This window comes from Gorilla gorilla, chromosome 12 (genome assembly GCF_029281585.2).
Source record: "Gorilla gorilla gorilla isolate KB3781 chromosome 12, NHGRI_mGorGor1-v2.1_pri, whole genome shotgun sequence".
Taxonomy (NCBI): domain Eukaryota; kingdom Metazoa; phylum Chordata; class Mammalia; order Primates; family Hominidae; genus Gorilla; species Gorilla gorilla.
In genome coordinates this window covers 66,511,123-66,530,896 of record NC_073236.2, presented here as the reverse complement: position 1 = coordinate 66,530,896, position 19,774 = coordinate 66,511,123, and the positions used below count along the sequence as shown (strand labels likewise).

The 19,774-nt window shown below is 45.6% G+C and overlaps 1 protein-coding gene across 3 annotated transcripts; it reads left to right on the top strand.

Moving 5' to 3' along the window:
- Positions 1-11: 11 nt before the first annotated feature.
- On the top strand, positions 12-18,786 carry CCT7 (chaperonin containing TCP1 subunit 7). 3 transcript variants are annotated; one of them, XM_004029421.4, is made up of 12 exons: positions 12-169; positions 5,433-5,586; positions 6,227-6,333; positions 8,787-8,912; positions 9,782-9,834; positions 10,332-10,503; positions 13,548-13,712; positions 14,780-14,968; positions 15,614-15,711; positions 16,101-16,233; positions 17,016-17,222; positions 18,421-18,786. In XM_004029421.4, the coding sequence occupies exons 1-12, from the start codon at positions 164-166 to the stop codon at positions 18,640-18,642; spliced, it is 1,632 nt and encodes a 543-aa protein (XP_004029470.1). In that variant the 5' UTR covers positions 12-163; the 3' UTR covers positions 18,643-18,786. The 3 variants fall into 3 exon arrangements, with proteins under 3 accessions (XP_004029470.1, XP_055234061.1, XP_018876460.1); XM_055378086.2 differs by lacking the exon at positions 12-169 and adding an exon at positions 1,335-1,430; XM_019020915.3 differs by lacking the exons at positions 12-169; positions 5,433-5,586; positions 6,227-6,333; positions 9,782-9,834 and having other exon boundaries at positions 8,851-8,912.
- The last annotated feature ends 988 nt before the right edge of the window (positions 18,787-19,774 follow it).

Genomic DNA, 19,774 nt, shown 5'->3' with positions numbered 1-19,774 from the left:
CGAGTCGGTGGTAACGAACCATAGAGTAGCGGAAGTGGTCCGTTCTCTTCCTCTCCCGGCCCAAGCTTCTGGGTATTTCTATTGCGCGAGGCATTGTGGGTTGCTGGGCGGCCCTGTCTCGGAGAAGAGGTGAGAGTGGCGGGCCGCTGAATAAGCTTCCAAAATGATGGTGAGTGGCGTCTCGCGCATCCGTCGCCATCAGCTGCCATCTGGCCGGTGGCCGGCGCCGCTCGGCCTGGGCTTGCTCTGTAGGACCCTCTTTTGCTTGCCGCCTCTGTCCTCGCCCAGATCCCCAGCTTAGGGGCGACCCCAGCCAGCCGCGGCCTGGCTCGGCCCGAGCACTGCGCTGGAGCTGTTGGCGAGGGCTGCGTGGGGCTTTAGGGGAGTCTCTGGGCTGGCCGGTTGGGGACTACAAGTCCCAGGGTGCTTCGGGCCCGCCAGCCCACGTCGGGGACCTCTTTTTTAGCCCCGCATGACCGGGACTTGCGTGAAACGAGTGCAGGTCGGCCGTGGTTACGCGGTCGGCAGCTAGACTTGGAAGCTGGGGCTGCCCTGAGATTTGCGGGCTGTAAAGACGTGTGCTTCTTGGAACCGGCACAGGCACATTGGGGATCTCATATTGTGCCCGCCTAGGGACTCACTATGGTCACTCGCTGACCCTCACCGCAGCGTGCAGAGAAGCAGACGCCTTCCCTAGTACTTTTAATTCATTCACTCACTCGCTCAGTCATTAAATAAACGCGTCTTTAGTGCCTACTGAATGTACCAGGCCCTGGTGGTTGCTGGGGGTTGCAGCCTCTCAGCCAGGAGAACGGGAAAGGTAGATGGAGACACTGTATCGGAGGTGGGAAGACCCAGGCTCGGACTCTGGTGACATAAGAAAGGCTTTTCTAGTTGGCTACCTAACTCTGGGTCTCGTTTTCTTGAAATTTGGGGCGAGGGAGTTGCTGTGAGTCCTGGAGCCACCTAAAGTGCTCCTTGTAGCCCTACTTCCCACACTTCTTTTCTCTCTCTCTCGGAGCTTTAGATACTTTCCGTGGGTCCCAAGCCTCGATGGTATCTCCTGGGTTGTTATTGAGTAGGGCCAGCTTCCGAGGTGGTGTTTGACCCTGACTGAGATACTGCTTTCTGTGCACTTGGCAGTTCACTTATTCATTTTGGCCTGTCCGACTCAATCTTCTGCTCTTTTCCTGCTTCCTGCAGCTTTTCCCTGTCCTGTTATGGACGCAGACACCTTTTAGGTGTTCTACCAAATGCCCTGTGAATCCCGCTTGTACCCAAGGTAGAAGGAAATTCGCATTTAACAGTACTTCCTCTCCCCTTTATGTCTCTAGCATTGCTCATTCTTGAAGTCGTCTTCATCTTCTGTGCAGAGGCAGCATAGTACAGCAGTTGAGAGTAAGGCCTCTGGAGCTACACTGAATGCCTAGGTTTGTAACTTAGCTCTGCCACTTACTGGCTGTGTGACTTTGAGCATGTTATTTAATTTCTGGTTCTCAGTTTGTCAGTGTGCCTAGCAGATAGTAAGCACTCAGCAATGTTAGCTCTTACTCGGCGAGGTGGTTGTTTGCTTCCTTTCATCTCTGGAATCAGTCCATCCCGCTGCCAGGGCTTCCGTAAGAGCTTTGGTTCACATTCACACAGCTAGGGATCAGAACCGCCATTCTCTGCCGTGATAAAACTTCACCAATGGGCTCTAGATCATCACACTTGGGTTTTCCCTGAACTGACCCCTCCTCTGTCGGATTGACGTTTCCCTGCTGTATTGGCTCTTGATACCTCCTCCCCATTTTTGGAATGTGAAACTTCTATCTCCAAGAGTCTTCCTGTCTTCAAATTGGCCCCTGATATTCTAGAATACTTCTGTAATCGAAAGAGAGGTGAAAAGGTCCCCTGAAACCTCAGTCCTGTGATGTTGGTACAGCTTGCATAAAATGTATGTCCTTGCCTTTGTGGTGTTGAGCGCTATGTGCCTTGGCATAGACACACTTGTTTTGTAAGCCATTAAGCTTAATGATGCTTAGTGAAAGTTTTAAAGTAGGATGAAGAGGAAGATCAGTAAGCTGAAATTCCAAAACCTTCCATTATACCTGTGGCCAATTACTGGAGTCTGCTCTTGTTTCTTTTTCTTTTTTTTTTTTTCCCGAGATGGAGTCTTGCTCTGTCACCCAGGCTGGAGTGCAGTGGCACCATCTTGGCTCACTGCAACCTCCACTCCCAGGTTCAAGCAATTCTCCTGCCTCAGCCTCCCAAGTAGCTGGGATTACAGGCATACGCCACCACGCCTGGCTAATTTTTATATTTTTAGTAGAGACGGGATTTCACCGTGTTGGCCAGGCTGGTCTCGAACACCTGACCTTGTGATTCACCCACCTTGGACTCCCAAAGTGCTGGGATTACAGGCGTGAGCCACCACACCCGACCTTGTTTCTTATTTATTAGAGGAATAAAAAAAAGGAGCGAGGTTGAAAGTAACTAAGGGATGGAAACTGGACTTTCCATACAGTGCCTGCTGCTGGGGAACTGTTAGAAGAGGACCTATCTTGCTTGTCTTGGCTTGACTCAATCTAGCTCTGCCACCTTTTCCACCCCATAGATGCTCTCTACCCAGCCTGCTGTTTCTTCAGGGCCTACAAAGCGTAGGGAACCTGGGGAATCTGTGGATAGCTGCTTCCAAGCTCTTCTTGCATTGTGCTTAAGAACTCTCAGTAAATGTAGTGTTACTGTAGTGCCAGTGCTTTTCTCCCCAAAAGTCAAGAAGCCAGTGCTGTCAAGCACTTACAAGTAGCAGTTGGATTTTCAGCCCCAAAAGCTGCTGAATATTGCTTCATGTGTGGCCAAATCTTGGCACTCTTCAAATTAAGGTTATTCTGGTCCTTGTCTTTGGAAAGCTTGTACTTAAGCTGAATGGTGATAAAAAGTTGCGAGCAAGGGCAAGTGAAGAGAAAGTTATGGGATTCCCCTATTCAGATGCCCTTGTTTATTACTGTAGAGAAAACTTCTTGGAAGAATTGGAGCTCTGAGGAATTGGTGGCCTGGTGGTGAGAAAGTGGTTTTGGTAGAAGATGGCAGAGTGACTATTTTAGATGGGGGTACACTTTGCAGGTTGAGGTGAGAAAAAGTATACACAAGCATTGGGTAAGTTAACCTGTTAAGGAGGTGAAAGAACCTGTTGAAGGTGATAGGAAGTGATTGAGACTCATGTTAGTTTTTGATTTAAAGTGTAAGACTCCATCCGTGGCAGGGGTGGACCAGAGAAGACTTGGGGCTGCCATAAGGAATGATTTAGCAAGACTGGGAGATGGTGGGGCCTTTCAGGACACACATCTTTCCCTTACAGAAGGTGCCAGGGACTGGGCCAGCTGAAGGGCCAGAAAGAATGCTGGGAGTATAGAGAAGCCATTTCTTGCCACCGGACCTGGGACACTCCAGCAAAAGGAAGGAATTTTCCCTTCAGTTGACGCCTGACCCCAAATGTAGGGGTTTACATGACAAGCATTCTTTTTAAAATAAAAAATAAAATGAGTAATGTATGATTATTTGACAAGCATTTAAAAAAATTTAATGAGGGGCTGGCATGGTGCCTCATGCCTGTAATCCTAGCACTTTAGAAGGCTGAGGCGGGAGGGTTGTTAGAGGCCAGGAGTTGGAGACCAGCCTGGGCAACATTTTTTAAATACAAATTTAAAAAATTAGCCAGGTGTGGTACCTCATGCGTTGCGGTCCAGCTACTCAGGAGGCTTGAGCTTATAGTAAGCTATGATCTCACCACTGCACTCCAGCATGGGTGGTGGAGCAAGACCCTGTCTCTTAGAAATATATATTAAAAAATGAATAATATATTAAATTACACCCACTCTCTTATTCCGTAGAGTTTATTGGGTATCTTTCGTTTTCTTTTTGTAGAGACAGGGTCTTGCCATGTTCCCCAGGCTGGTCTTGAACTCCATGAGCTCAAGTGATCCTCTTTTTTCTACAGTGGTATTTGTTTTTTATGTAAATCACAGTATGCCATTCCTCTGCTGAAAGCTTCCCAGGTCTTTCCTTTTTAGGAATGCAATCTGAACTCCTCACCATAGTGTGTCTACAAGTGTGTATGTGATCTGGTTCCTGCCTGCCTCTTCAGCTTTATTCAGTCTTCCTCTTGCTTACTACCCTCCAGCTGCGCTGGCCAAAAGAGTTGAACTTTTTAAGGAATTGACCAGTTACTAAGGAATCAGCCTCATGAGTGGCAAGACTCTGTCTTTGGCAGGAATTCCTCACTCCTCATTGTTAGGTTGGGAAAGCTCTGTGCTTTCCTGTGCCTTCCTTGCTCAGACATCCACGTACCTCTAAGGACTAGGTGATGGCTTTCAAACTTTTTATTGCATTCCACAGTAAGAAATACATTTTTAATCATAGCCTAGTAACAAATTTAACACAATGAAAGTTTTGAAATAGTATTTATCCTTACTACATTCTGTGTCACACACAAAATTAGCCAGAAACACTTGAGAAGACTGGATCTAGTTCGTGGGCTTATCTCTGAAGGCTCAGATTTGAATGTGGAGAGAAAGTAGTCTGGTTTGCTAAGCTGAGAAATTGCTCTCTGTGCTAATAATGATGGTCACTAGAGCAAAGATATCTGAGCGGGCCCTTTAAAACAAGCAAGTATCCCTGTTTCTCAGAGTTTCTAAAGCAGGTCTGCAAATGAAGCCCTTACAGGGATAGGGAATGTTCTGGAGACCAATGCAATATAGAAAGAGGAAAACTTCTTTGGGGTATCTGATTGGAAATTAGTCACACAGAAGCTTTATTCAGCCAGCATGAGAGATGGAAACATTGCTGTATGAATTAGATTTGCCATCATTTTTCAAAACAGGGCAAAGGTGCTATTTGTTTCTCTGCCTGTTTTCCTACACTGCAGCTGAACATCACTGTTACATAAAGCTGACTGCCTAGGCATCTCTAGGACAACATCTCAAGCTCTTGGCATCTTGCATTTTGCATCAGTGTCCCATCTGCTTCTCTAAGATTGAGCTGTAACACAGACAAGTGGATGTTTTGCTGCGGAATGAACACTTAGCAGGGTCTGCCTCTTCCTCCTGTGTTGTGACCCAATTCCTCAGCACAGGGAGTAAGGTCAGAAGTTGAAAAGGCCATGGTCATTCAGCTGGGTACTGGAGAATTCATGATTTTTTCTTTTAGATTAGGTCAGTGCTTCTCAAACCATTTTCCTGTCTAGCATACCTGCAGGGTAGGCTAAATTTGATAGTGTCTCTGGAGGTAGAGGCTGGTTGGGGAATGGATGTGGTAGACAGTTGGGGGAATGTGGTTTAAGAAGACCTCTAGATAATTCTGTTAAGGGAGAGATGGGAGCATTTTCCCCTTTCCCCTGCCAGTCTCATTATAATAGATGATTATTAAAAGCAGTTAATTTCTTTCTTTTCTAGCCCACACCAGTGATCCTATTGAAAGAAGGGACTGATAGCTCCCAAGGCATCCCCCAGCTTGTGAGTAACATCAGTGCCTGCCAGGTGATTGCTGAGGCTGTAAGAACTACCCTGGGTCCCCGTGGCATGGACAAGCTTATTGTAGATGGCAGAGGTAAGTCTACAGAGTTCCTCAGGCCTGTGTGCAGGAAAGGAGGCTCCTGAGGGGGTGTTTGGGACTAGCATAGGTTGGTATCAGAAATCCCACTGCTTTTAAGATCGTTGAAAGATGACTCACTCTGAAGCGGTTCCAATTCTTATATTGTCCTGACTGCTGGGCCCGTGTGGGAATATATGAGAGAACCTAGGCTCAGGAGCCTGTTGCCTCATAGGGAGACGTGGCCTAGAAACATGAAATAGAACCATCTGGAGTTTCCTGTGTTCACTTCCATTGTTATCAAGACGAGAAAATTCCTGTTTATATCTTGGTATATTAATTGATGTGTGAGGGTATCAACTGTGGTAAGAATATCTAAGTGGTTACTTTTATTTAAAAAATCTTTTCTGTATCCAGTTGACCTGTATTAATTGCTCTTCAAGGAAAATTGGGAGTCTGTGGTCTGCAAAAGCTTGTGATTTTAGACCCTTTGTGTACAGAGCTAATTCTGTATAGAAAGATCAGATAGGTATCCTTTCCCTTCAGCCCTGCCGTGATCCCCTCTGCCCCATCCCAGTAAAGTGTAGATGGGCTCTAGGTCCCACTTGAAGACAGCATTTAAGAAAGGGGCTTTAGATTTTTGTTTGTTTCTTTTAAGGCAAAGCAACAATTTCTAATGATGGGGCCACAATTCTGAAACTTCTTGATGTTGTCCATCCTGCAGCAAAGACTTTGGTAGACATTGCCAAATCCCAAGATGCTGAGGTAGGAAAATCGTTGTGTGTTTAAACGGAGGTTGAAACACATGCTTGCTTGCTCCTTAGTTCTCCTCTATTAAATTTTTTTAAGATTTTATATAATTATAATTGTACAAGTAATACATGCTTATAAAAGTATTTAGAATTAACAGCCTTTTAAAATTCATACTATTTCGTTACATGTAGCTTTTCATATCCATTAATACATTGGTGAATGACAACAGTCTTTAGATATAAGTCTGCTGCCTGAGATCTTAACAGGTTGTGTGCTGTCATTTGTGTGAGTTGCTAGGTTAAATAATTTGACTTCTCATCTCTTATAAAATGGGGCTGTAAACTAAGACTTCCAATCTGCCTTTCTTTTTTTTTTTTTTTTTTAAAGAGATAGGGTCTTACTATGTTTCCCAGGTTGGCCTTGAACTCCTGGGCTCAAGCCTTCTCTCACCTCAGCTTCCTTAGTCGTTGGAACTACTGGCATTCCCCACTACACCAGGCTTTTTTTTTTTTTTAAACTGATGATAAAACAGACATAACATTTATTCTTAATACCATTTTTAAGTGTATAATTCATGGCATTAGCCAGTCTGTCTTTTAAAAATAAATTCTAACACTGGAGTATTAATAAATGTGTTGACAGATAGGTTTTGTATTTTAGAGTACTGCAAAATATGTATACTACAGGTATGTCCTGAAGTTACATTAAAAGGTTTATTAGGAGCCAAGCCTATAAAACAGGTATAGCATATATAAAATTAAAGAGAGAAGAGTCTGGATTTGATTTGTTTTTGTCTTCAACGAGGGAATAATGCCTTTTGGTCCAGAAATCTGCCCACTTAAACCTTCTCTATAGTAACCTTTTTTTTTTTGCCCCTTGAGAATTTCTTACCTTACACAGTGAACATACATGAAGTTAAAAATAAATTTCTGGGCTGAGCATGGTGGCTCATGCTTGTGTCTCATTACTTTAGGAGGCCAAGGTGGGAGGATCCCTTCAGTCCAGGAGTTTGAGATCAGCCTGGGCAATACAGCACGACCCCATCTCTACCAAAATAAATTTCTTCCAGTTTAGAGTTTATCCAATTTTCTTAGAAAGCTCTTTTTCTTTTTCACCCTCATTAAATAGGATTTAGATCCCATCACAGAAAAGCACCATCTAAAAAAGATTAGCAGACTAGTAATCTGCTTATTCGCAGTAGTTTTTTTTTTTTTTTCTTTTGAGAGGGGGTTTCATTCTTGTTGCCCAGGCTGGAGTGCAATGGTGTGATCTTGGCTCACTGCAACCTCCGCCTCCTGGGTTCAAGCAATTCTCTTGTCTCAGCCTCCCGAGTAGCTGAGATTGCAGGCGCCCGCCACCACGCCCGGGTAATTTTTGTATTTTTGGTAGAGACGGGGTTTCACCATGTTGGCCAGGCTGGTCTCGAACTCCTGACCTCAGGTGATCAGCCCACCTCAGCCTCCCCAAGTGCTGGGATTACAGGCGTGAGCCACCGTGCCTGGCCTCCTCATAGTTTTTGAAATATAAAGAACTTTGGCTGGTCCTAGGACGTTTGTTTTAGTGGGATTTGACTGAAAGTTACCTTTTTTTTTTTAACTCCTGGCCAGATGCAGTGGCTCATGCCTGTAATTCTAGCATTTTGGGAGGCCGAGGTGGGAGGATTGCTTGAGGCCAGGAGTTCAAAACCAGTCTAGACAACATAGGGAGACCCTTTCTCCATTAAAAAAGAAAGGAACTCCTGCAGTACCTTTTGCTTCTTGAGACGGAGTCTCACTCTGTCGCCCAGGCTGGAGTGCTGTGGTGCGATCTTGGCTCACTGCAACCTCTGCCTCCCAGGTTCAAGCAATTCTCCTGCCTCAGCCTCCTGAGTAGCTGGGATTACAGGCGCCCACCATCACGCCCAGCTAATTTTTGTATTTTTAGTAGAGACAGGGTTTCACCATGTTGTCCAGGCTGGTCTTGAACTCCTGACCTCAGGTGATCCGCCTGCCTCAGCCTCCCAAAGTGCTGAGATTACAGGTGTGAGCCACCGTGCCCAGCCACCTTTTGCTTCTTAAACAATGTTTGTCTCTTGCTTCTTGGTACCATGATTATTTTAATTATTGTATTACAATAAGCATGACAAGGACTGTTTTATTCATCACAATGCCTTGTACGTAACATAAGTTCTCAGTTCATGTGTGTAATTTTTTACCCTGAGAATATTTGATTGTCCACATCAGCCCTCTTTAGAGAATGGGGCTGTCTGGGGAATTAATTTTGTAGCCCAGGACTGTTTGACATGATGGATATGTAACTACCATTACCTTCTTTCTACTTATTGCAAAAACCTGTGCTTCCAGAAAAAAGCTTGACATCCATTTAAATAATATTCAGTTTAAGTGGGTAGCGTGCCTAAAAATGGGGTTTCAGGGCTTTATTCCCTGAACATCAGAAAACGTGTATTTCCTGTCATCATCTTCCAGGTGGGTGATGGCACCACCTCAGTGACCTTGCTGGCTGCAGAGTTTCTGAAGCAGGTGAAACCCTATGTGGAGGAAGGTTTACACCCCCAGATCATCATTCGAGCTTTCCGCACAGCCACCCAGCTGGTATGGCAGTACTGATTAACCTTCTCTTGGGCCTGGACACCTTCACATTTCTCTTAGGAAGGGGAATTTCTTTTCAGGAGTGTTGAGGGACTGGGGAACAGGGTACTTTGGGCATTTTCTGACATCTCCCTAGTAATCTCAGTTCTACTAATCTGTAGCCATTTGATGAGGTGTATTACTTAATCTCTTTAAGCCTCAGGTTAGAGTCAGCCTGGTAGACTATGATGTAGACATTCTCTCTTAGTAAGGACTAAGAGACTCATGGCATACTACTACTACATGCTACACTCAAGCACCTCATGGTGTGTATTGAGACCTTGCTATTATTTGCCCTCTAACCTTCATTTGTGATCTGGGGCAAGTCATTTAATCTTTCTAGGCCTTACTTTCTTTGCTATCTCTAATTTGAGTGGTGACATTAAAATGAAATAATATATGAGGAGTACTTTGGAAAAAAATAAAAAGTTTATATATTTGTATGCATATTTTATATATAACTAATATATAAAGTGCTAGAAGTTGTCGTAGGTGTTTTTAGTAAACCAGGAGGTTTGGCTTAATCTCGTGTCACAGCTGTTTCCACTCATTCATTGTAGCGTGTTACCTGCAGACCCAGAGCAAAATCTTGGAAGCACCCTGATTCTTCAGAACTGTATACCCACTCTGCATTTCTGACTTTTGGAATTTTCTGAACTATAGAGTTTTACATTTTTCTGAGCAGTTACAAGACCTAGAAGTGTTGTTTCAGCTGTAGAGTAGAAATGCTTAGGATTTGGGAGTAAACAGACTCAGGACTAGTGAGAGATTGAGGTCCACTTCAGCAGTTTGTCTTTAGCATGAGAGACTCATTCAACTTCTGTTCTTGGCAGGCAGTTAACAAGATCAAAGAGATTGCTGTGACCGTGAAGAAGGCAGATAAAGTGTAAGTCTGTAGTGGGTTTTTTTTTTTTTTAAAGAGACGGAGCCTTGCTGTATTGCCCAGGCTAGTCTTGAACTACTACTACTGGCTCAAGTGATCTCCCACCTGCAACTCCCAAAGTGCTGGGATTACAGGTGCGAGTCACCGTGTCAGGCCTTTGTCAGAACCTTGACTGACTTCCTGTGGCCAAATTGGATGCAGAAGCATGCTGCAATCCCTCTATGTGCCTGGGGCTGTTTGGTTCGTGCCAGACCCTTGGCTGTGTCCCAGCCCACAGAGCACAAAAGAAGCTGTCGACTGTAGTTTAAAAGCTGCCACATATGAGATCTTTGACTGCAGTCACCATCTGTCACTGATAATCTGCCCTAAAGATACAAAAGGTGAAGTTGGAGAGGGCTGAGTTTAGAGACTGGAAGGGAACTACCTCCACACTGTAGTAGAATCAGATAAGAGGGATTTGGTTTTCAAGACCTGATGCAGATTCTGCCCTTGTGTCCCAGGGAGCAGAGGAAGCTGCTGGAAAAGTGTGCCATGACCGCTCTGAGCTCCAAGCTGATCTCCCAGCAGAAAGCTTTCTTTGCTAAGATGGTGGTGGATGCAGTGATGATGCTCGATGATTTGCTGCAGCTTAAAATGATTGGAATCAAGAAGGTACAGGGTGGAGCCCTCGAGGTAAGCCTGCTGTGGCCTTCCTAGACAGCTCTTGCTTTCATATTGACCCTTCAGACAGCTTCATATGGCAGAGGGGTACTCATTACAGGAGTAAAGAGAATGCATGTTAGGCAGGAAGTCAGACTTATATTGTACTTTCCATACTGCCATTAGAGGCTGTGACTAGATAAACTTGGTAACCTCTGTGGATATTATTTGTCATCAGAATAGAAAATTGGACTGTATGATTTTCAGAATCTCAGGTTCTCTGTGTCAGTGGGTGGTGGAGGGGTAGTAGGACTAGCTCAAATCGTCAATGACCTCCCAATTAATACATCTGAGAGGGATTTTTCAGTTCACTGCTTACTCCTAAGTGATACTGTTAAGCTCGCCCTTCTTTCATTCATTTATCTTGAATAGATGATACATATTTCAAACTGTGAAGGGGCCTAAAGTTAAAAGTGTTTCATGCACTACCCCTGCCCCATATACAGCCACTGTTAGTTTGTGTGTATCCTTGCAGAATTGCTTTGTGCATATATGAACATGTATGTAAATACTGTTTTTTAAAGACAAAAGATTGCTTATATAGTGTTCTGTAGCTTGCTTTTGTCCATTTAACAACATGTTTTAGAAATTGATCCACATTAGCATGTGTAGCTCTTAACTCAGCACCCTCCAGTAGAGCTTTCTGTAGGGTGGTGGGACTGTTACATATCTGCACTGTCCAATATGATAGCCCCATCCACACTTGGCTACTGAGCACCTGAAATGCAACTAATATAACTGAAGAACTGAATCTTAATTTTTTTTCCATTTAAATGGCAACATGTAGCTAGTGGCTACTATCTTGGACAGCACAACTCCTTCTTTTTAACACAGTAGTATCTGTCTGGAAACGTCCTTGGTATCTCCATGCTTTTGGCCTTTTCAGTCTCTGGCCTGCTGTACTTATTACCCTTCGTCAGTGACCTCAACGGAAGTGATTTGGATAGAGGAGGACCAGCTTGAAAGATAGCCTGGCCCTTCTCTTTAAATTTTACCCTCCCAAATTGCATTCCCACTTTGCCGTTTCCCCTCCTATTGTGGCATATTTCAGACCAGTGGGCTGAGATTCTCTGTATGTAATAAAGCTGTGAGGAACCTGGAGGTCATCTGAGCCATTTCCCTATCTTCATCATGGCTTGCTGACTTTGTCTTTACTCACTGCTTTAGTAGCGCTTTTTCATCTTCTCTTGGGCCTTCCTACTTCCATAAATGGTTGAGATTAGATTGGCATCCACTTCTAATCTAGAAATGGCATCCATTTCTAATCTAGATAGATTAGAAATCAGGACTAATAATCTTACCTGGCAAGAGAGCCAGGGACTCTAAGCCACACTTGCGTTTTTCCGAGACTGTCCTACATTTGTTAAATACATACAAACCTGACCCAGAATTCAATAAATAGTGGTAGTGATTATTTACTTGTTACCAGGGTTAACTGGGAATTTCCTGATCCATATCTTTAGTCCTCACCTCTCCTCTGAGCCTCATGCTCTTTCTTGTGTCTAACTGCTGTTAAACGCTTTATCTTGTCCTCCACTCCTGTGATAGCATTTTCTGTATTTCTTGTCATAGTTGGTGTCACCACCGTTTATTCAGTCGCTCAAACCAGAAATCTGGGATCATCCTTGAAAACCCTTCTGACTCCAGCCTGTCAATTACCATTGTTCCATTTTACCTCGTGATTTCCTAATTATTTATTGAGTCTGTCTCTTTTACTCTTTCCTGGTACTATTGCCACCCCTCTTCCAGTCTTGGATCCCCTAAATCCATTGTACTTATTTACTATTTGCAGGGTGAAGTTTCCTACTTTATTCTTCTGTGTAAAGCCTTCTGATATCTACATTCCCTATACAAAGCCAGGCATTAACAGAGCCTGTAAGATCCTTCTAAACTGGCCCCTGCCTACTTCCCCTCTCTTCTTCACTGGCTGGTTCTTACCCTCTAAATTCTAGCAACTTCAAATGGCTTTTCATTCTCTGATTCCACAACACTGCCTCCCACCTCTTAGGAGAACCCCTTTTTTCCTTTTTTCTCTTTGACTAATTTCTGCTCATCCGTCATTCAGCTCAGGCATCACTCCCTTTAGGAAGCTGTGGATTTGAATGATGCAGGAACTGGGGACAGATACTCTTCACCCATGGGTTACAGTATTATAGATTAGAATTGTGGATGAGCACTGGCAGAGAAACTAAAGGTTATTGAACTGAATACCCTTTTTTATGGTGTGGGAAATGGCTCGGTCATTTAGTAAGGAAAAGATCTGAGATTGGAACCTAAGTCTCATGGTAATGCTGAGTCAGCCCTGGGTGCAGTGTGCTTTCTATTATGCCCTGCTGTTAAAGCCAACCCACAGAGAAGCTCTGTTGCAGAACAAGTGGTAGAAGATCCCTACCTTGAGGGATTGAGGTCTGAGGAGCTGCAGTGATAGCTTAGAAATTATGCAGGGGATTTCTGATTCTTAAGACCTTTTGGCATCATCTTCTGGAGGGAGGAAGCGTCAAGGCTATAGTATCCATGCTGTTGGGGGTGTGGGGGTGGAGGGTGCAGTGCAAATTACGGGTACATGGAGGTGTACAGGAGGATACTTGAGATTTGGGAGTTGGGACATAGAAGAGGGTAGCATTGCACAGCTTTTGTTTTGCCTTCTTTGTAAACACCTGGCTCCTCTTCTGGCATACTTTATGGAAGTTTGTACAGCATTATCCATTGGCCAGTGCTGCAGAGGCCAGTCTTAGAGGACAGCCCAGTAGGCCTTTACCATGCTTTGCCTCTGCTAACCAGATGATTTTTTCCTTATGCTTAAGGGGTAACTGAAATAATATGTTGTGTTATTTAAAAAAAAAAAAAAGGATTTGTCTTTGATTTTATGATAACAGAAAGGCTGTGTTACAACAGTGAAATAAAGACATGATTAGCTCAGGTTCACAGGAATGGATAAGCACTAGCCAGCAAACAACTAGCTTGATTTTATTTCATGTTAGTACCAAACCATTAAAGTGTTTGTTTTTTTAAAACAGGATTCTCAGCTGGTAGCTGGTGTTGCATTCAAGAAGACTTTCTCTTACGCTGGGTTTGAAATGCAACCCAAAAAGTACCACAATCCCAAGATTGCCCTTTTGAATGTCGAGCTCGAGTTGAAAGCTGAGAAAGACAACGCTGAGATAAGAGTCCACACAGTTGAGGTAGGTGGGTTCACCAGTTGGTGGGGGCATGGAAATGGGCAGCTTTCTGAGCCAGAGCCCTGGGTCTTCATGGCTGTTGTGGGCCCCTTTCTCTTCCTGCCCCCCTGAATATTGATGTCTAAGTACTAGGCCCCCTTCTTTCCATACTCTGTGTTCTCCCTGAGTGACCTTGACCTGAGGAAATTTGGATAGGGAACACCTGTTGAAATACGCTGTGGTCCTGGGGAAGGGGATGGCAGGGACTCTCTAGCTACATAGCCTGCCCGGTATTTTGGTTCCTCTTGTTGGTGCAGGTGTGAGTTCCTCCACTTCTAGACTAGACCTAGTGCTGCAGAGACAGGTGTGCTCTCATTGTTGGTGTTACCCAGGCTACCTCTGGAGGTAGCCGTGTCACCCACCTTTGAGCAGTTCTTGGGGAAGGGGTCTTTTTTGTTTTTTTCCTTTAAGACGGAGTCTCGCTCTGTTGCCCAGGCTGGAGTGCAGTGGTGCAATCTCGGCTCACTGTAACCTCTGCCTCCTGGGTTCAAGCGATTCCCCTGCCTTAGCCTTCTGAGTAGCTGGGATTACAGGTATGTGCCACCATGCCCAGCTAATTTTTTTTTTGTATTTTTAGTAGAGACAGGGTTTCACCATTTTGGCCAGGCTGGTCTTGAACTTCTGACCTCAGGTGATCTACCTGCCTTGGCCTCCCAAAGTTCTGTGATTACAGGCATGAGCCACTGTGCCCGGCCAAAGGGGTCTTATTGGGAACCCCATGAATCCAGCACCTCAGAAGAGGCTAGACCTCAGCCAGGTTAAACTATTTCTCACATCTTGACAGCACCAGCTCTGGTTCTCAGCCTTGGGGTTACTTTCGGCTTTTGTGTTGGGGAGTTTCAGGTGATTCCTAAGTCATCTCATGGGGTCCTTATTTGCTTGGACTGAGGAGTAGCTATTCTGTTTATCTCTGCTAATTCCCAGATGAATCAGCATGTTTTATTTGGTGGGGGCAGATGGGTATATTTTACCCTACCATATATGTCAACCTTCACCCCAAAGCATTCTCATCCTTTTCTGGGTCTCTCCAGGATTATCAGGCAATTGTTGATGCTGAGTGGAACATTCTCTATGACAAGTTAGAGAAGATCCATCATTCTGGAGCCAAAGTTGTCTTGTCCAAACTCCCCATTGGGGATGTGGCCACCCAGTACTTTGCTGACAGGGACATGTTCTGTGCTGGCCGAGTACCTGAGGAGGATCTGAAGAGGACAATGATGGTAACCAGATTTTCACAGGCTGCTTCTTGGCCTTTGTGGCCCTGAAGGGTTTTCACTCACCCCTGGTATAACAGAGTGTACTGTCAGGTTGGCGTGTGAATTGAGCCCTGTTTTTTTTTTTTTTTTTTTTGACTCTTTTTTTTCCAGGACGCACTCCATTTCCATGTGTGTGTGCCCAGTAGCACAAACTACTTTAGTCTAACCAAAACAAGTCCAGAAATCTGGTTTGTGAGAGAACCTAGCAGTAATGCTATGATTAGCTGGACAAACTCAAATATTGATTCTTCCAGCCAGATTTTTTCCCTTTCATGAGCATCCCACAAAAGATACTTTTAGGTTTAAAGTACTCCTGAGTTCAGTTGCTGGACCCAGTGCCACCCTAGTTTAGGGGAGGGAGTATAAGCTGAATCGAATGGGTCCCTATCTCCTTTTAACTTCTTCTGTTTGCCTTTGATGTGTTTTAGTTCTATTTTGTTTTTTTTGCTCTTTCAGAGGGGGGGAAGGGTCGCCTGGAAGTCAAGGGAAAGGGCGGGTAATGTAGAGGCTCTGGGGGCATGCGTGGGAATTGGCTTTGAGACGAGGTGGCAGGAAGCTGCCTGGCCTCGGGAACCTTCACTGCTAGATCTTGCCTTCCTTGCTCCCTAGGCCTGTGGAGGCTCAATCCAGACCAGTGTGAATGCTCTGTCAGCAGATGTGCTGGGTCGATGCCAGGTGTTTGAAGAGACCCAGATTGGAGGCGAGAGGTGAGCCGTGGGCCCAGGCCGAGCTCACAAACCTGCCTGGGTCTGGTCTTCTGCCATCTTTTGGCTGTAGTATACAGCTTTTACAAAGTCTCACCTTTGTGTATAAAGTGGTATACAGCTTTTACAAAGTCTCACCTTTGAGCCATAAAGAGCTCAGATAATATACAGCATTACAGGAAGATCTAAAAGCCTTGACTCCACAATCTTTTATGCCCTAGTGGTACAGCTGCAGACCTTTCCAAGAAAATGTCTATAAGGTTGGGATTGGGTAACCTGAGTGAAGAATGTAAGAGCAGCTGCTGAGTGTTGGGGGGGCTGGCAGTGAGGACAATACAGTAGGATGGTGGCAGACAAGAGTTCATGTGTGTACTGTTTAATCCTGGGCATAGGTACAATTTTTTTACTGGCTGCCCCAAGGCCAAGACATGCACCTTCATCCTCCGTGGCGGTGCCGAGCAGTTTATGGAGGAGACAGAGCGGTCCCTGCATGATGCCATCATGATCGTCAGGAGGGCCATCAAGGTACTGGGCTGATATCCTCCTGCTTGCACAGCCTACTCTCTCCTATCTCCCTAGCTGATCAGACCTTGGATTTGTGTGGTGATTCCTTCTCTATATAACCTGCCCTTTCCTGGGTGGTGTGGTGAGCCCTGATTTGCCCCACAAATGGTAGAGAAACTGAGCCTCAGTTTCTCAAAAATAGGTCATCCTGCCTTGAAAGCTAAGACTTGTTCTTTTAGCCGGGCGTGGTAGCTCACACCTGTAATCCCAGCACTTTGGAAGGCCGAGATGGGAGGGTTGCATAAGACCAAGAGTTTGACACCAGCCTGGGCAACATAGCGAGATCCTGTCTCTACAAAAATAAAAAAATTAGCCAGGAATGGTGGCATGTGCCTGTAGTCAGTCCCAGCTACTCGGGAGGCTGAGGTGGAAAGATGCCTTGAGCCCAGGAGTTGGAGGTTACAGTGAGCTATGATCACACCACTGCACTCCAGCCTGGGCAACAGAGCAAGCAGAAGAAAAAGACTTTGTTAGCAAACTGGAGCTAATGTAGTCAGATATTCCAGTAATTGTGCCAGTGTCCTTGAGCTGCAGGTGACCTTGAAAATAGTCAGAAACCATAAGGTTCACCAGGTTGAAGTTGGGATGTTCTAGATAGGGGCTGTGTCTGGGCGTTTGGGGCTTAGGATGGAGGAAGGAATGAAGAACCACTGTTTCTGGGCTGAAGGGACCTACTGAGTGGCCCAGCATGGAAGCTTGGACCAGGGGCCCTCTTACATTGAGAGGTGGTCTGATCTCTGCAGAATGATTCAGTGGTGGCTGGTGGCGGGGCCATTGAGATGGAGCTCTCCAAGTACCTGCGGGATTACTCAAGGACTATTCCAGGAAAACAGCAGCTGTTGATTGGGGCATATGCCAAGGCCTTGGAGATTATCCCACGCCAGCTGTGTGACAATGCTGGCTTTGATGCCACAAACATTCTCAACAAGCTGCGGGCTCGGCATGCCCAGGTGGGTCCTTTCTCTGCCCAGGGTTCAGGGTTTGGGCGGGTGGGGCTAGATTCTGAACGTGAGCTGTGCTTACTCAAGCTGTGCACTCTTGGCCCAGGAGATAGGCTGCAACTTCCCCCAGCCTGTCTGCCTGACCAACTCCCTCCTCTGAGGGCAGAAGGAAAGCCATGGTGCTAGCACAGGAGATCCAGGGTTTCTTCATTGCTTCTACCAAGAGTATGATCGTGGCCGGGTGCGGTGGCTCACGCCTGTAATCCCAACACTTCGGGAGGCCGAGGTGGGCGGATCATGAGGTCAGGAGTTCGAGACCAGCCTGGCCAACATAGTGAAACCCTGTGTCTACTAAAAATACAAAAAATTAGCCAGGCGTGGTGGTGGGCACCTGTAATCCCAGCTACTCAGGAGGCTGAGGCAGGAGAATTGCTTGAACCCAGGAGGCAGAGCTTGCAGTGAGCAGAGATCGTGCCACTGCACTCCAGCCCGGGTGGTAGTGTGAGACTCTGTCTCAAAAAAAAAAAGAGTATGATTGCTCCTTATGGTACCACAGGAGGAACCTTGCATCCACCTTCCTGGAAGCACACACTGACCACATGGAGTGGGCTTACCAGTGTGGTGGTGAAGCTCTCCAGAGCCCTCCAAGTGTGACCCTGGGCTAGTTACTTCAACCTCTCTGAGAGTTTAATTTCTCCATTTGTTAAATAGATAGAGGTTTGTTAAGTGCTCAGCACCCAGTGAATGACCCTGCTTCTGGCTTGTATTAGGACTTTTGCTTAAAGTCACTTTACCTCTGTGTCTCACTTGCCTCATCTGTAAAATCGGGCTATTTGAAGCAATGAGATGAAAGATTGGATAGTATTTTTGTTATTCCTGTTTATCTTGAGAACTCATTGTTTGATACATATATATAGTCCTCAGGTGACCTGAGGATGGGGCCTCCCCAAAACACAACAGCTTGCCTGGGAGAAGATCCCAGGGGTCTTCTTGTGTGGTATGTCCAGGGCTAAGGGGAGGAGTTGGCGGGAGTAGGGGTGTTTCCAGGTTCCTGGCATGCTCATAGGAAGATGCAGTATTCTTCAGCGAAATGCCACCAAGTTCAGAGAGTCTGCGGGTTCCTAGCAGTGTCTTTTGGAGTACCAGTTTACAAGAGGAAAGTTGAAAGTAGTTCCATATTACCTCCTTTCTTTTCCTACTCTTTTAGGGGGGTACATGGTACGGAGTAGACATCAACAACGAGGACATTGCTGACAACTTTGAAGCCTTCGTGTGGGAGCCAGCTATGGTGCGGATCAATGCGCTGACAGCAGCCTCTGAGGCTGCGTGCCTGATCGTGTCTGTAGATGAAACCATCAAGAACCCCCGCTCGACTGTGGATGCTCCCGCAGCAGCAGGCCGGGGCCGTGGTCGTGGCCGCCCCCACTGAGAGGCACCCCACCCATCACATGGCTGGCTGGCTGCTGGGTGCACTTACTCTCCTTGGCTTGGTTACTTCATTTTACAAGGAAGAGGTAGTAATTGGCCCACTCTCTTCTTACTGGAGGCTATTTAAATAAAATGTAAGACTTCAGATAACTTTGTAAATTATTTTGGCATGGTACTCATAAATGTCTGGCTGTAGCTCAGAATTTTAGCTTTACATGCACTTGTCCAACAGGGAGACAAGAGCATCCTGGGGTGAGCTCCACTAGAGTGGCCCGTCTGGAAGTTTCACTGTGGTTGCATTCTTTGTTCCAGAAGTGGCTGGACAACACGCAGTTGCTTTCTTCTGGCATCATCTTATTTAGCCCCGGCCTAGCCAGACACTGCTCTCAGGGTTTCTCTGGTTTGAGTAAATGGGTTACATTACCTTGTCTGCCCCTTCTATCTCCATATTCTTTTGGTTTAGTCTTTTGTTCCCTCTTACTCAAGACTGTGAGAAGGGTGTTTTAGGGAGGCCTTATGCTCTCTAAACTCTAGTGATCCCTTGGAAGTCTACTAAGGAGACGACTGAAAGCACCCACCTAGTCTTTTCAGTTCAGCCCCCAGTGATCTTGGTCCTTCTGCTTTCTAGTGACCAGTGGGAGTTTGGAATGGCTGGCACAGATGAGCTGGAAATCCAGCAGTGTCTAACATCCTCCTGATTTACACTGGTCCTGATAGCTGGCCTGCACCCTGCTGTAGTTGGTCGTTGTTAAAAGCTGGAGGTAAATGATGATGTCATTGTCAGCCATTGAGACTTGCTAGCTAAAACTGGGAAGTGATTTTTTTAAAAAAATTCTCTGAACCCAGCCACTCCTGGTTAGATGGACTCTAAAGCACAGAGGGTGGCAGGCAGGTCCAGGCTTTGGAGTCTGGCATTCCTCCTAACTTGATGGTCTTTAGGTAGACTAATTTTTCTGAGCCTCTGCTATTCTACCCGTATGACAGGGTAAGAGTAGCTGGCTCAAAGAGTAGTGAGACTTAAATGTTTATTTTACTATATGTTAGAGACACCGTTTAAGCCTAAAAACACTTATTCTTTTTTCTGATTTTAAATATTTCAGGACCTCAGGAATCAAGTCAGGGGCACAAGGACA

Excerpts from the sequence above, each read along its gene's own strand:
- CCT7 (XM_004029421.4), top strand. Across the intron at positions 13,713-14,779 it reads TAAGAGTCCACACAGTTGAG|GATTATCAGGCAATTGTTGA; the intron begins GTAGGTGGGTTC and ends GGGTCTCTCCAG. Across the intron at positions 16,234-17,015 it reads TCGTCAGGAGGGCCATCAAG|AATGATTCAGTGGTGGCTGG; the intron begins GTACTGGGCTGA and ends TGATCTCTGCAG.